The sequence below is a fragment of the Typopeltis vanoorti genome, chromosome 22 (genome assembly GCF_054136105.1).
Source record: "Typopeltis vanoorti isolate ZY-2024b chromosome 22, IOZ_Tvanoo_1.0, whole genome shotgun sequence".
In the NCBI taxonomy this organism is placed as follows: domain Eukaryota; kingdom Metazoa; phylum Arthropoda; class Arachnida; order Uropygi; family Thelyphonidae; genus Typopeltis; species Typopeltis vanoorti.
This window is the reverse complement of record NC_143570.1, coordinates 63221644-63238952: the sequence shown is the minus strand read 5'-3', so window position 1 is coordinate 63238952 and position 17309 is coordinate 63221644. Positions and strand designations below refer to the sequence as shown.

At 38.6% G+C, this 17309-nt stretch overlaps 1 protein-coding gene across 4 annotated transcripts in view; it reads right to left on the bottom strand.

Moving 5' to 3' along the window:
- The window catches only part of LOC150094462 (hemocytin-like), a 2636009-nt gene that overhangs the window by 1864242 nt on the left and 754458 nt on the right, over nt 1-17309 (bottom strand). For all 4 annotated transcript variants that reach the window (XM_090412206.1, XM_090412207.1, XM_090412208.1 and 1 more), the window contains exon 22: nt 3574-3836. In XM_090412206.1, coding sequence (XP_090268332.1) covers nt 3574-3836 — 263 coding nt within the window. The remainder of the gene's footprint in view (nt 1-3573; nt 3837-17309) is intronic.

Sequence of the window (17309 nt, the reverse complement as noted above, 5' to 3'; positions counted from 1 at the left end):
GAATACAATAGTCTGCATGAGACAAAATAGTTTTGGGAAAGGTAGGTCTTGCTTTAGAAATTTACTCAGCTGATAGCTTGGCTAAAGTCAGCTGTTACTATGCCATGATACTGTTGACACTGCAAAGGCATTACCCACCAATGCAGGATTACCTCAGGGTTCTGTTCTTTCACCCACTCTCTTCCTCTTTATATAAATGACCTGATTTCACAGACTTCAATCCTATCTATAACTTTGCTGATGACAGTACACTCCATTCCTCCTTTTCATTCGACAAACCTTGTAGTGCTCAAGTATTAGAATCCTCAAGATCTATCATGATCAATAATCTGAACTCAGATCTCCTAGCTATATTCCAGTGGGGCAAGGACAACCTTGTTAACTTCAATGCCACCAAAACTCACTCCTGTCTGATCTCTCCCAAGAAAGAACTCACATCCCTTCCCCTAACCTTCAGTAATACAGAGATATCAAACATGATCAGTTTTCTCTTCTTGGACTGACCTGCACCTCTGAACTTTCCTGGCACAACCACATTTCAGCTGCAGCTTTTGAAGCCACCAAAAAACTTGGTGTATTTTTTTTCACACAAGACACTACTTCACATCACAACTGCTAACTATACAAATCCTAAATCCACCCAACCATGGAATACTACTCCCATATTTGGGGTGGTGCACCAAAATCCTCTCTAAGAGTGCTTGATTCTATCAAGAAGAGGGCAATCCAGCTAATTAATGTTGCCCTTCTCACATGCCCACTTCTCACATCCCTCTTTCACAGACATTCAGTTTCTGCCTTGTGCCTCTTCTGCAGATACTTTCATGGACAGTGCACTGCTGAATTTGCCACTATTATTCCTCCACTCTCCTCCAAAATCATTAAAACAAGAGCCACTGCTAACCAACACCCTTTTACAGTCCATCTTGAAACTCACCAAACCAATTTCACTGCCTCCTCTTTCATTCCATCTACTTCTGTCCTTTGGACAGTCTCCTCCATCCTGCCTTCATCAAATATTACAACCCTCAGCTGTTCAAGCAAAATGTGAACAAATTCCTCCTTTTTTCTATTCCTCTTGCCCACATACATGTGGCACTAATATACTATAGGTCTTGTGACATTTTGTATGTGGATCAGGTATAACAAAATATAAATTGAACAGAATACTACTCAGAAATCTATTATGCAAATTTGAGGAAATGGAGAAGAAGCAGGTGATATGATAACAGACATCAATGAGTAGAATGGAAGAGTATCCAGGAGAAGGCATGTAACTAGTAGAAGTATGCTACAGGCTCTTGGACCATTCTTTTTGATTTTCATATTAATAGAGGATGTGCCATGAAGACATGGTTAGATTAGATGCATCCATTACCATTTTCAGAATACAGAGCAGATTTTAAAAGAAATAATCAATGCATATATGTGAATGGTGAGCACAGGAATACATGGAGAGATTGAGTCTGGTGGGGAGGGGACTATATGAGGCTGTCAGTGAGCAGACAGGATCAGGAGAGGAAGTCACAGAATGAATCAAAGGTGGGATAAACTGATCCATTTCACAAAGGGAGTAGGGAATAATACTGAGGATACAAATTATAGACCAATCTGTAAGTCCATGGGTTGTTGTTAAGGTGTTAGAGAAGTTGGTGAGGCCAGAGATTCAGAAGTGGTTTGATAATAGTAGTATTCTTTATGATGGTCAGCATGGGTTTGTTAGGGTGGGAGATCATGTTTTCAGCAATCTGCATATGTATTATAACAAGGTGAAAAATCCACTTGATAAACAAAATGCATATATGGTGATGTACTTTTATTTTTTAAAAAGGCCTTTGATAGACTGGCACATGACAAGCTAGTAGCTAAATTGAAATAGTTGGGATTAGTAACAGACTAGTAAGATGGATAGCTGATTGGCTGTCAGACAGGTATCAGTAGTTTGTTTATGAAGGAGTAGTATCCCAAAAGAGGGAGGTCACTGGTGGAGTGCATTAATGATAATGGGACCAGAGATGTACAGCTGTTTGGCAATGATGCAAAGCAGGGAATTGCATCATCCAGGAGGATCTGAATAGAGTATGTAAGTGGGCAAATAGTGGAGCTATAAGTTTAATTAGCAAAGTGCAGGATTTTGAAATTTGGCAGGCAATGGGATTCAGAGTATATAATTAGGAGAAATTTTGGAAGTGAAGGAGATGAGTGATGGTGGACAGATACTTGATATTTAGGGGTCAAATTGTTAAAATATTGTAAGAATATCCCAATGGATTATGGCAATAATGAGGAGGAGGAGGACACTGACATGCAGAAGCAAAGAAGTTATTTCCTTGTATAAGGCATTGATCAGGCCGCATATGGACTACTGTGCACAGATTTAATATGTGGCCTGATCAAAGCCTTATGCAAGGAAATCATAACTTCTTTGCTTCTCATGTCAGTGTCCTCTTCCTCCTCCTCATTATTGTCATAATCCATTGGGATATTCTTACAATATTTTAACAATTTGACCCCTAAATTTCAAGTATCTGTCCACCATCACTCATCTCCTTCACTTCCAAAATTTCTCCTAATTATATACTCTCAATCCCAACCTTGCCTGCCAAATTTCAAGATCCTGCACTTTGCTACATTAAACTTATAGCTCCACTATTTGCCCACTTATATATACTCTATTCAGATCCTCCTGCAAGGCCACAATGTCTGCTATACTACTCATAGCAATTCCCAGCTTTGCATCATCACCAAACAGCTGTACGTCTCTGGTCCCATTATCTGGTACTAACTTAGTAAACATTCTCTGAATCTTCTCCAATACATCCAGAAAATGTTTATTAAGTTAGTATCAAGTGTATGGAAAGTCAGCTAGAAAGAAGATTGAGGGAATGCAATTTATACACCTTGTGAATAGAAGAAGAGATGATATGATTGAGACAAGTACATTGGTGAGGGGGATTGCTACCAGATTAATGTGGAGATATTTCATAGAGTAGAGAAAGGCAAGGGTAAAACTGGAGGCCATCCCTGGAAACAGTATGAGGAGGGTGTGAGCAGGGGAGTTAGAAGAAGGTTTTTTGAATGGAGAGTGATGGGTAGATTGCATTGCTTGAAAGTGTGGTGAGTACTGAAACTATGAATGGGTTTAAGACGTGGTTCAATGATCTTCTGGAATGAGAGAGTATGGACTTCCCACGATGTATCCTCTGAGTCCATGGAGGTCAGATATTAATAATAATAATAATAATAATAATAATAATAATAATAACAGCAAATCACATAGTGCAAAGATGTTTGTGAAACTCTTTAAGGCAGATTTGATTTTTATCACTTGGTCAGAGATCTCTCCCTGCTATTGGAGATGTGAAGCAGCTTCAGAACAGGTTCCATGTTTGATCTCAAGAGTAGGATTTCTGCATTATCTATCCCTTAACTCACTCACAGAAATAATGAACCATAGAAATAATGAACCAATTTATATAAGAGATTATATTATAAATGGTGCAATTATTTCTATATTTTTATTTAACTTTACAATTTTTACTAAATGCATAAAAGATGAACAAATTTTATTACCTTTCATAATAAGGAAAAAGAGGTACTTCAGAGTGGCAAGGCTCGAATAATGTAGATTTAAGAACTGCACATTTTTTTAAAGCCCAACTCTTTCGATTAGGATGAATAAGACATGAGTCGTTAATATTCTCAGGATAAGGACAATATTCATTGACCTTCCAGCTATTAGCAAACATAACAGAGCGTGCCTCAGTCAAACCACCAGCTGGAGTATGAAAATCATCAGTACTGTCACCATTAAAGTCGCCACATAAACCTATCATCTTGAAAAATTGCATAAGGTGCTTGAGTATAAAATATACCATTTATTTTAAAGCTCATTTTATACTTAAAATGTATGATTTTTTAAAAAGTAATTAAAAATTACTTTATTATTTTACATAAATTAATTATTATAAATTAACAATTGCTGTATTTGAATTAAGTGTACTGCTATATGAAATGGTGGCATAAAAATATTTATATTCACAAATATTACAATATTATACATTTTTAAAAGAAAAGAACTCTTGATTAGAAATAGATGTCAAAAGTTTTTCACTTGGTTATACTATAAATTAAAGATGCCAAGAACTTATGTTCTTGGTTTAATCTTTAATCAAGTCATTAGCCTCTATATACAAGTGGCCCAGTCATGAAATTACTTCCTGCACAAATTGTGTTTGCTTACACTTGGATAAAGGATGAAACTAAGAATCTAATTTCTTGGCATCTTTAATTAAAACAACTTGCTATTAATTTTATGGCTATTTAGCCTAGTTTTGTTTAATAGTGCCCTTTTTTATAATGTCAGCTTTTTACTCAGTTCTAGGGGGCATTACTGAAGTTTTGTATAGATAAGTTGGTCAATTGGTAGAGCCTCTGCTATTAATGGCTCATGCAAAAAGTTAAGCAAGTTTGATTGTGATTAGTAGTTGGAAGGGATTAATTGTTCAATGCTGTTGGCACACTCTCTCTCTCTCTTGATGAGTCTTTGGACTCCCTGGAGGTGTCATATAATAAATATATGAAGAATATAAGAGTAAAAATTCGGACATACCTTTAGGATGTTGCTGTCTTCTTATTCAGTGGCATCCTGGTGTGTGGCGACAACATTCATCTGCTGTTTGATGGGAGTATGATTGAAAGGAAGGGGGTTTGTTTCAGTACCCCAGGTGTTTTCTTATGCTTGGACTCGCCGAACATTTATAGCTTGCTATATTCAGCATGAAACTGATTTCTATCTTAGAGTTTCTTATTCGGCTTTGAAATAATGTGGGATTAAATATCCCCTTAATATAAATAATTTTTACATTGCCGAAGTGAAGCCTTTTAGCTCTTTATTTGATTAACAGTTTAATGAGTTATGTGTGGACCTCTCAATAAGATTTTTCAATCAATGAGAGGCTTGCACATAACTAGAGACCAGATGATAATAAATAATAATAATAATAATAATAATAATAATAATAATAATAATAATAATAATAATAATAATAAATCCAACAACAACAGCCATATTGTCCTGCCAGGCAATGGGCCAGTAATTATGATATGAAACATATCTGATGAGAATTAGGTTGCAGGACATTTGAAAAAGAATGTCATGGTTTTGTAGCCAGATCATAGAATGATTGCAGATCAAAGAATTTCAAAGTGTTGTTTGCTGAATTCTACTGGAAAGAGAGAGAGAGAGAGAGAGAGAAGAAATATGAAGGCTGTTTGTTAGATCACAGCACACACTAACTAAAATTATTAGAGTTTAACCTGTTTTTATTATTATTTTATTTATTAACATCATGCCTCCACTTAAGTCAAAAGACTGATTATAAAAGGTACACACTGTTACACACAAAGTCCATATATCAATGAATCCACATTCACCACAATGTCAGGCAATACATTTAATTTACCAACTACTCTTCATGCAAAGAATCCTCTCCATTGTTAATTTTCTGAGAGATAAACATCATAAACAGAATGTGACCAAAGGAACTAGCAGATTTAATTAAGAGAGTGAGTTGTTGATCTGAGGGATAAATATCTTAAGTTGCATATGATCAAAGGTTTCAGAGGTTTTAAAGTTGGATTTGGTGATAACATCACAAGATGTAGTTGTATGAGGTATTTGTTAATTAGGTAAACTTCAGATGTTGTATATCAATGGGTAGATCAGCTGTGCAGAAGAGATGATGACAAAGCATTGGAATTTGTAAGGCAGTACCTAACAAAAGCAATATATAACTGCATACCAAGGGTTAAGCGAGAAAACAGAGCAGGAGTGAAATGAATGAACAGTGAAATCAAACAAGCTGTGTTGGGAAACACAAATTGCTGTGGAGATGGTGCAAGCAAGTTGGTGTGATTAGTTCCATGAGCCTGTCCAAAGTTTATTGGAAACACTGAGACGTGGTTGACAGAAGAGGATATAATAACAGGCATAGAAGTAGCAGGGTAAAGCATTTTTATAAGTGATATCTTCTAAGAGTGGAAGCTTTGGAAGGCAGTGACATTAATGATTTTGAAAGCATATGGTCTGAGATAAAGGCAGCAAGACATGATATTTAGTGGGGTGTTGCTACAAACCAAGGAGCACAGAGGGTGGGGGACCAGGAGATGTTTAGACAATTGAGCTTGGCAAGTAGAGCAGTATAAATTGGGGAGAGGAACATGCATGTAGCAATAAGGGGATGGAATTTCAAAAATTATTGAGGGACAAATGTCTTAGGCAACATGTAATAGAGGGAACAAGAGGTTCAAGAGTTTTGGATTTGGTCATAGCATCAGAAGAGCTGATAATAAGTGTGATGACATCTCTCCCACCAGTTGGAGAGAGTGACGATGTGGTTTTGACTTGGAAGATGAATAGACATGTAGGAGTATCAAAGAGACGGGAACATATCAGGAATTATAAGGCAGATGATTATAATAGACTTAAATGTCAACTTGGGGAAGTTCCATGGAGGGAGGAATTAGAAGGCCAGGATATCATTAGTGCTTGGGAAATATTTGTTACAATAACAGTAAGCTGTATTTCACAAGTGTGAAGAAGAGGATAAAATTTGGAGTAATGTGGATGACAAACAATATTTAACAAGAACTGCATGTGAAAAAGAGACTATGGAAGAAATATAAGGAGACAGATCAAGTGTAAATGCATGAAGAATATAAGACACAGGCCAGGAAAGTGACTAGTATGGTAAAGAAAGCGAAACTGGAATATGAGAAAAGATTGGTCCTTAATCCAAGGAAAATCCTAGGGAATGTTTTTAGCTATGTGGCCAGTAGGAGGAGAAATGACTGTGGAAGAATGATATTGTGGGATAAAAATGGGAATAGAGTGACTGATGTAGAGGACATAGTGGAATTGTTCAATGAACACTTTATTGGAGTATTTCATCCTGGAGGGGTAAATTTTAATACCAGAGGGATAGGGCAGATTCGAGGTTTAGAGATGCAGGAGGAGAGTGTGTTCCAAATATTGAGTACTGTATGTCAATAAAGCTGTGGGACTGGAAGGTATTTCACCACGAGTGAAAGAACTGACAGCTCCTTTGACCTGGCTTTTCAATAAAAGTCTGACTAGGGGAAAGGTGCCCAGGGAATGGATGGAAGGTAAGATAGTGCCAGTGCATAAGGGTGGAAGCAGACTGGACGTGTCTAATTATAAGCCAGGTTATGTGTCATCAGTAGTTGTTAAGATCGTGGAGAAATTAGTTAGGGACAAAAAAAAAAAAAAAAAAAAAAAAAAAAAAAAAAAAAAAGCCTAACTTAGCCCTTATAATACAGGATGGCCATAAATTAACTTTCCCTCTTTGGAGGTATCTGTAGCTAAAACTTATACACGGAATGAGACCACATTTTATATTGAGACTTTCGAAGGCTTAGGGGAGATGAATTCTGCGAAAAAGAAATTTAGTACCAAAAGTCGCTGATAGGAGAAATTTTGGCGCTGGCAGAGCCGAAAGCAGTCAAATATTTGCAGTAAGCGCAGGTAAAAAGGATTGTGCAAATTTTTGTTGTTTTAGTTTAATTATTATTCTTATTATCATTGTAACGCACCACGTATCCAGTTGGAATGAGTGACACGGCTGTCGCTTACACCGTCGAAATGTTATTATTCCATTTTATCTTCCTTTAATGTAATTATCGACTTGTTTTCATCTCTGCCAGCGCCAAAATTTCCCCTATCGGCGACTTTTGGTGGCAGTGGTATTCATGGGAGTAGCATCACAGTGCCTAATTGGAGAATGAAGTAGCACTGCTCATGTTAATTCTCTTAACTTTGGGCTTTTACAAAGGAGTGAGGTTGTTGTTTTAATATTCTTCTGGTTCCCATCTGCCATACGGCCGCAGGAGGGTAGCTACATGCTACCATCTAGGGAGAGATGATTATGAGCAAGGTGGTTTCCCATTGCCTTCCTTGCCGTAAGTATTTATGACTGTAACCTGTGTGTTCACGGGGCCGGTTTGCCTGCTTGCGGGATGAAAAACCTCAGATAAACTGGCAGAAAAAACCCTGCGGCCCACGCCCAAGACCGGCTAACTTGGCTATCGCTGAGGAAGATCCTTAAGCTCCTCACGTCATGGACGGGAATCGAACCTAGGACACTCCTTCCCCAGGCATATGGTTGCGAAGCGCAAAGCCACTAGGCTAACCGCGGGGACTTATTAATATTAATAAATGCAAAGTTGCATTTTCGAGTGTAGAAATATAAGGCAGTGTACTATGTTGATGCCACTGTACACCATGAAGTGGATGAGATTCGAGATTTGGGAGTGATGGCTGATTAGAGCAGATTGAAGTTTAGAGGGTATACTGCAACTTTATGTTAATTTTCAGGAATAAGGAGGTGGTTTGTGCCACTGTATAAAACACTGGTCAGACCACACTTGGGGTACTGTACTCCGATTTGGTCACCTGCTTTGTGCAAACACTGCACAAAAAACACTGACAAAATATACTAAAATATTACTTCAGAATACAAATTCGACAAGCATGAGTGGCGCTAGAGTAGCCGTAGCACGTGGCGGTGAATTTGAGCTGTGCAGAAGAAAGTGATTTATAATCGGTGAATAGTCCGCTTTTTTCCCCGTTTTTCTACGTTCTTGAGTGCTAAATTGTTTCTCTGAATACGAGTGTACGTCAGTGGTTGTTTTTTGGAAGTTAGTTGCTGTCGCGATACAATATATGTTGGTACCGTCGGAATCGAACGCGTAACGGTGGAAGACAAAACGAAGCTAAGTTACTGTATTTAGTTATATTTCATTTTATTTAATTATATTTAGTACTTAAATGTTTGTACTTTTTTCCCCTCTTATTTATTAATTGAATAATTATTTAAGAGGGAAAGATTACGCTACTCGGCAGTAAGGAATGATGGTGGATTCAGCAGCAGTCGCAAGTGGCGTAACGCCAAGTCCTCCGCCGTTTAAGAACTCAATTATTAGCAATATCATAAGGGACTTTGTGGCATGCAGTACTTGCAGCATGTATGCTTCTCGGGAATTACATATGTGGCTTGTTAAAGAGAGTGGAGAGCGTATGTGCGCAAAATGCACGCAGTTGGAGGAAATAAGTACATTAGATATATCGATATCCGACTTTGTTGCTCCAGGAACGGAGAATGAATGTAGGAAGACAAGTAGTATGATAGGAGAGAATGAGAAAATAATAGTTGATAGTGTGGAAGGTGTGAGTGACTGTGGAAGTTTAGGAGATGGTTTTGTTTGGGAGAGTGAATTTTGATTAAGAGTGACTGACCTGCAGAGGGAGATAGATGAGTTGAAAGAGGAGGTGGAATGTCTAGTGAATGAGAGCAGAAGTATGAAAGATAAGATTAGGAGAATGGAAGAGATAAATGCAAGGCGAATCAGAGTAGGGGAGAGAGAGAATTCAAGGAGTATGAGTGAGAGGTATGGGGGTGCGAGAAGAGGAGAGAATGGAAACAGTAGAAGAGAGGGAATGAGAGAGAGGTATGGGAATGCTAGCAGACGAGAGGATGGAAACAGTAGGAGAGACGGAATGAGAGAGAGATATGGAAGTGCTAGAAGAGGAGAGAATGGAAACGGTAGGAGAGATGGAATGAGAGAGAGGTATGGGAATGCTAGAAGACGAGCGGATGGAAACAGTAGTAGGAGAGACAGAATGAGAGAGGGATATGGAAGTGCTAGAAGTGGAGAAAATGGAAACAGTAGGAGAGAGGGAATGAGAGAGATGTATGGGAGTGCTAGAAGAGGAGAGAATGGAAACAGTAGAAGAGAGAGGTATGGGAATGAAAGAAGAGGAGAGAATGGAAACAATAGGAGCGAGGGAATGGTAAGAGGTATAATGTATGGCGACTCAATGATCCGTGGTGTTCAAGATAGGATGCGTGAGGAGTGTTTGCCAGGAGGAACAATAGAAAGGGTGGCTATGGCAATTAAGAGAGGTGAAAGGGTGGATGAGATGATTGTGATGGTAGCAACGAATGACTTGAGTGGTAATGTAAGTCGGGCAGCGAGATATATGAGATTTTTGCTTGAGATTGTACGGAAGAAGACAGAGAAAGGAAAAATAGTGTGCGTGTTGCCTAGGTATGATGATGATGAGCTGAGCAGAAGAGCGGTGATATTGAATGGCATAATAGCGAGAATGTGTGACAAGAGAGGACTGGTATATGTGGATGCTTGGAGTGCGTTTGAGGAAAGAGAGGAGTTGTATGCGAGAGACCATTTACATTTGAATGAGGAAGGACGTAGGCATCTGGAGAGATTGCTGTTCTGAACAAGTCAGTGTGACCCAGGGAGGATGATAGCAGATGTGGCCTCTTGTGGGAATGGATACTTGGGAGAAGGGAGACAATGTCAGGTAACACTGATCCCAGTGGAGTCTAGAAGGGATAATGCTCAGTATAGAAACAATGGCATTTATATGCTGTATACTAATGCCAGGAGTATCCGGAATAAGGGAGAGGAATTGGTGGCGCAGATAGCATCAGCCTGGCCAAACATTATTGCGATCACTGAGACGTGGTTGACAGAAGGGGATATAACAACAGGAATAGAAGTAGCTGGGTATAGCATTTTTTGTCAGGATAGGAGGGGAAAGCGAGGTGGTGGGGTGCTGCTTATGATAAGTGATGACCTATGCCCTCTAAGAGTGGAGAATTTGGAAGGAAGTGAGACAAATGATTTTGAGAGCGTATGGTGTGAGGCAGAGGTAGGCAAGACAGGATATTTAGTGGTGTGTTGCTACAGACCCAGGAGCACAGAGGATGGGGACCAGGAGATGTTTAGACAGCTAAGTTTGGCAAGTGCAAGAAGAATGATTGTCATGGGAGATTTTAACTTCAGTAGTATAAATTGGAGAGAGGAAGATGCATGTAACAATAGGGGAATGGAATTTCTAGAATTCTTGAGGGACAAATGTCTTAGGCAACATGTAACAGAGGGAACAAGAGGTTCAAAAATTTTGGATTTGGTTATAGCATCAGAAGAGTTGATAATAACTGAGTTCACGTCTCTCCACCAGTTGGAGAGAGTGACCATATGGTGTTGACTTGGAAAATGAATAGACATGCAGGAGTATCAAAGAGATGGGAACTTATGTTCAATTATAAGGCAGGTGATAATAATAGTCTTAGACGTCAACTTCGGGAAGTTTCATGGAGGGAGGAATTGGAAGGCCAGGATATCACCAGTGCATGGGAAATTGTGAAAGAATATTTGTTATCAGCAATGGTAAGTTGCATACCACGAGTGAAGAAGAGGGCGCAATTTGGAGTAAAGTGGATGACAAACAATATTAAACAGGAATTGCATGCGAAAAAGAGGCTATGGAAGAGATATAAGGAGACAGGTGAAGAGATGCATGAGGAATATAAGACACAAGCCAGAAGAGTGACTCGTGTGGTAAGGAAAGCGAAACTGGAATATGAGAGGAGATTGGCTCTAAGATCCAAAGAAAATCCTAGGGAATTTTTTAGCTATGTGGCCAGTAGGAGGAGAAATGACTGTGGAAGAATGATATTGTGGGATAAAAATGGGAATAGAGTGACTGATGCAGAGGACATAGTGGAATTGTTCAATGAACACTTTATTGGAGTATTTCATCCTAGAGGAGTCAGTTTTAATGCTAGAGGGATAGGACTGGTACGAGGTCCGGAGGTACAGGAGGAGAGTGTGTTTCAGATACTGAGTACTCTGGATGTCAGTAAAGCTGTGGGATTGGATGGTATTTCGCCACAAGTTTTGAGAGAATGTGCTAGGGAATTGACAATACCCTTAACGTGGCTTTTCAATGAAAGTCTGGCTTTGGCAAAGGTGCCCAGGGAATGGAAGGAAGGTAAGGTAGTGCCATTGCATAAGGGTGGTAACAGACTGGAAGTGTCTAATTATAGACCAGTCTGTGTGTCATTGATAGAAACCTGAAGTTTAGGGGACATATTGCAAAGGTAGTGAAGGTAACGCAGATGATTGCTGCAATAATGAGAAGGACACTGACCTGCAGAGATAAAATGGTTATCATTCCGTTGTATAAGACTCTGATCAGACCATACTTAGACTATTGTTCTCAGATCTGGTCCCCAGGATTTGAAGGGGATAAATTAACTGTGGAAAGGGTACAAAGGTGGATAACAAATTTGTGTTGGGACTGTTCAATGTTAGTTATGAGGATCGGCTGAGGGAGTGTGGACTGCAGAGTTTGGTGGATAGAAGAAGGAGAGGTGATATGATTGAGACTTTTAAACTGTTGAGAGGTGGTTACAGGGTTGACACTGGGGAGTTCTTTCGCTTGGTTGATCAGCGGGAAAGAGTGATGACAAGAGGCCATCCCTGGAAGTTACGAAAGGAAACTGTGAGCAAGAGGGTGAGGATTGGTTTCTTTGTGTGGAGGGTGGTTGAGCCGTGGAATGCATTGCCTGATGGAGTGGTGAGAGCGAGAACGGTCAGTGAGTTTAAAGAGTGGTATGATAAACTTAGTGTTTCTCAGTGGGGGACCTCCCCTCGATGAGTCTTGACAGACTTTATGTCTTAGGAAGGACATCCCTCGATGAGTCTTTTGACTCCTTGGAGGCCTGAATAATAATAATAATAATAATAATAATAAATTATCCAAAAAACATTAGATTCTTTCTAGTTTAGACTTTCTGTAGATTTAAAGGAAAAACTAACAAGTGATATAGTGAGAACTATAGGTGAAACTAATGCATTACAAGAATATTTTGTTAATACAGAGAGTGTTAAGAATTTTAATATTCACTATATAAATATGTTGTCAAAAGAGTCTGTCAACTTTATACAGGGTGCAATAATAATAATAATTATAATTATGCCCTTTCTCACACCCTCCTTATACAGTTTATTATATTCTTATTCTCTCCTTTTGTTCCTTATTTTCTACTCCTGCTCTACAACCAAATCCTAAATTCTCTAAAGAACTTCTGTTTTCATCCTTTATATTGGTAAACTTTCTGCCAAGCCCACTAGTCTCTTCAAATCTCTCGACATAAGAGTGGCTTTCACCATTTTGACTATATGAAGTTTAATGCCTTTACCTAAAGACCATGACCCTTTCTCTAAATGTCCCGGAGTTTATAATATTCCATGTTCTTGTAGCCTTTCTTATATAGAGAAGATATCTAGAAGTTTTGAAATTAGACAAAAAGAGCATATTGGAGAATATTAATAAGAACGAAGAAAACTCACTCCTAGCTCTTCACTTCTCCCACACTCATTATAACACTGAATGGGATAAGAGCTCCATGACTTACATAAAGGACAACTTCACTTCTCACAATATAATAGGATTTACTATGGTTATCTGTTCACAGCATACTCAACAGGAATCAAGGAAAGACCCTGTGTGAAATTTGAAAATTGCTTATTAGTTCTTTCTGCACATCAAACTAACTTTTTTTTTAGCCAACTCTCTTACAAACATCACTGAATAATAGCTAACTTGTTCCAGCTCCCATGCTCATATGGTTTCTGTTTTCAACTCATATAGTACTTTCTACATGTATTTTAGTAATGTTACTGTTCAGAGGTGGCCAAACTTGATTTACACGAACAAATATTACACACACGTTATTATTACATGCACATCTATTTTTTAAATCACAAAGTACACATATATTACTCATCACCTCCAGGAAGTCCAAAGACTCATCAGGGGGAAGGGGCATCTACTCTACAATTCTCTGTCTCCACCAATCAATTCACTGCAACGAACCCAACTACACCAATGGCATCTACCGCCAACCATCACCACTAGTATTTTCACAGACAATCACAAACATCCATGCCCAAGGTGGGATTCGAATCATCATTTTGGCTGGAGAGTGGATACACTAACTACTCGGCCAATATATACCAAATGTTTTCAAAATCCTAACTGATTATTGCTTGAACTATACTGAGGAAATATTGAGACCACATTGTAATATAAAGAGCTTATTAAAAATAAACAATTAAAATCGGAAAATGAGACTGACAAAAATATAAATGAAAGGGATAAAAACAGATATTTTAATGATATTTATTTGTCTTAGTAAATATCTGGTGAAAACATGGAGTAAAATATGTAAACCAATAAAATTAGAGATATTTTAATCAGATACTACCTTACAAAATTATAGTCTTATTGTAATATTTTTATAACATGGACATTGCTATGATTATGAGGCTATTTACTACTAGTAGAGGTCTAGTGAGTCTCCAAATTGGCTGTGAGTTGTTGAAAATCTAGCTGATATGTTGTCAAGGCTATGTAAATTAGTTCCATCAAGTGTTGATTTATGAGAATTGTACGATGCTTCGACCTCACAAACTTCATTACAGAGTACAGTGATTCACAGCAGTATGTTGTGCTGAAAATTGATATTTATTATTATTAAGTAATACCTCCAGGGAGTCCAAAGACTCATTGAGGGAGGCCACCTGCTCTACAACACTGTCTCCACCAATCAATCCACCAACTACAAGAAACTGCAACTACACCAACACCATCTACCACCCATCCACTACCACCACTAGAATTTTCACAGACACCCCTGCCCATGTGTGTGGGATTTGAACCCACTGCCTTTCCGCTCTAGCGGAAAGGCAGCGGGTTCACTATAAGCGGATACATTAACCACTAAACCAACCATGCCGGATATGATTCACACACTGGCTGTTTTCAGTTTAGGATATTTTATTTGTGGAACTTGCTTCCAGGACTCAATTGTAGACTGGGATTTATGAATCATTTTAGACCCAGGTCGTCCTGTAATTCTCTGAGTTCCATTTCCATAGTAGATGACTCTGTAACCAGAGGTTCAAGAATTGGACAACCACCATTGATCATATCAACTATGAATGGATTTAAAATACAGGTGAAGGAGGGCTTCAGCTTCTGCAAGTTGTCCTCAAACATGTCTAGAAAATTATCAAACAGTCCTTGTAATTTATCTTTGTATCCTTCCAGTTTGTGGTCTTATTAGGGAATGTATTTACTCTCCTTTTGAGATTAGTAAAATAGCTGAAGTTTCTTGACAACATGTCTCTTTGAAAGCTGTTATTTTATTTTGAAAGCTGAAAATTGTCAGTGTAAGATAAAAAAAAAAACAAGCTTATGCTCCTCCTGGAGTGCTAAGTTGAGAGTTTGTAGATGGATTAATAGTTTGTATTGATATAATAAACCAATAAGGTACATTAGGTCTTGCATCCATCTGTAATTTTCCAGTTGAGGACAGAATCTTTTCTTGGAAGTATTTTTCACATGGTTATACTATAAATTAAAGATACCAAAAAATTATATACTTGGTTTAATCTTTAATCCAAGTTTAAACCAATTATACTTGTTTAATCCAAGTAAGCAAACAAAGTTTGCACCTGAAGTATAGGGTGGCCATAAAATAACTTTCCCTCTTTGGAGGCATCTATAGCTAAACCCACTAAACAGAATGAGACCAAATTTTATTATTATTATTATTATTATTATTATTATTAAACAAGACCTCATGGAGTCAAAGACTCATCTAGGAGGTCCTTTTATCTCACACACATCTCATCATACCGGGTCTTAAACACATTCAAACTCCCTGCAGACACCACACTCTCAGGCAAGGCATTCCAATCATTCACAACTCTGCACGAAAAAAACCTGCCTCTCACTCCCCTACTCACACCCTCTTTATAGTTTCCAGGGATGACCTCTGGTTCTCCCCTGATCTCCCACTATTCGCTGTAGAACTTCTCCACCATTGATCCTATAGCAACCCCTTACCAACTTGTAGGTCTCTATCATATCTCCCCTCTTCCTTCTCTCCACTAGTCTCTGCAAATTACATCTTTTCAATCTTTCCTCATACTCGACATTCCAGAGGTCAGAAACTACCTTAGTCAGTCGCCTTTGGACCCTTTCCAACATCTCTTCATCCTTCTGAAAACCAGGTGACCAAATCTGGGCACAATAGTCCATGTGTGGCCTAATCAAAGCCTTATACAATGGAACAAGAATCTCCCTACTTCTACATGTCAGTGTCCTCCTCATCATTCCCAGAAGTCTTTGTGTTGTCTTCACAATTTTGGCGATGTGACCCCTAAATTTTAGATCCTTATCCACTATCACTCCCAGATCTCTTATTTCCTCTACTTCCAACAATATATTTTCACCAAGCATAAATTCTGCATCCCATCTTTGTTTTCCAAATTTTAAAACCTTACATTTTGCAACATTGAACTCACACCCCCATTTGCTTGCCCAATCACTCAATTTATTCAAGTCTTCTTGCAAGGCCACAACATCTTCACTACTCTTTATGGTTCGTCCCAACTTTGCATCATCTGCAAACAACTGAATATCTCCATCCAAATCTTCGCCAATATCATTAATATACAAGTTAAATAGTAATGGCCCTAAAACAGATCCCTGAGGCACTCCACTAGTGACTTTCCTTTTCCTGGATATTGCACCCCCATACACAACTTGTTGATACCTATCAGATAGCCAGTCTCCAATCCAATGCACTAATCTAATATCCAACCCCATCTGCTCTAGTTTGACTGTCAACTTATCATGAGGCACTCTATCAAAAGCTTTTGCGAAATCCAAGTATATTACTGTGTATCCTTCTCCTCTGTCCAAGGAAGCAGTCACTTTATTGTAATAAGTAAGTATATTACTAAAACACGACCTCCCTTTAGCAAATCCATGCTGTCCATCAAAGATTATACCATTGTTGTCAACCCAACTCTGGATCCTAGTTCTCACAAGCTTCTCCAACAACTTAACCACAACACCTGACACACAGATAGGCCTATAGTTTGATGCTTGAGTTCGATCACCTCCTTTATGAAGTGGCACAATCTTGCCCTCCTTCCACTCTTTAGGGACTTGACCAAGTGCAAGACTCGTATTAAAAAAATATGTCAAGGCAGGTGTCAACTCTCTGGCACATTCCTTCAGAATACGCGGTGATATATTATCAAGTCCCACAGCCTTATTTACATCTAGTTTACTCAACTCCACAAACACCTCTTGCTCACTTACAGTCAGTCTCTCCTCCCCATCATCAACTGCTCTTAATCTCTCCATGAAGTCACATTCACAAGATTGAAAGATCTTTATGAACTGCTCATTAAGTATCTCCACCACACATTCTGCAACAGCTGTCTTTATACCATTTCCTCCAATCAATGTCATCCTTCCATAATCATTCTTTCTTTTGCTGGCTACATATCGAAAGAACTCCCTAGGATTCTTTTTAGCTTCATTAGCTAACTGCTGT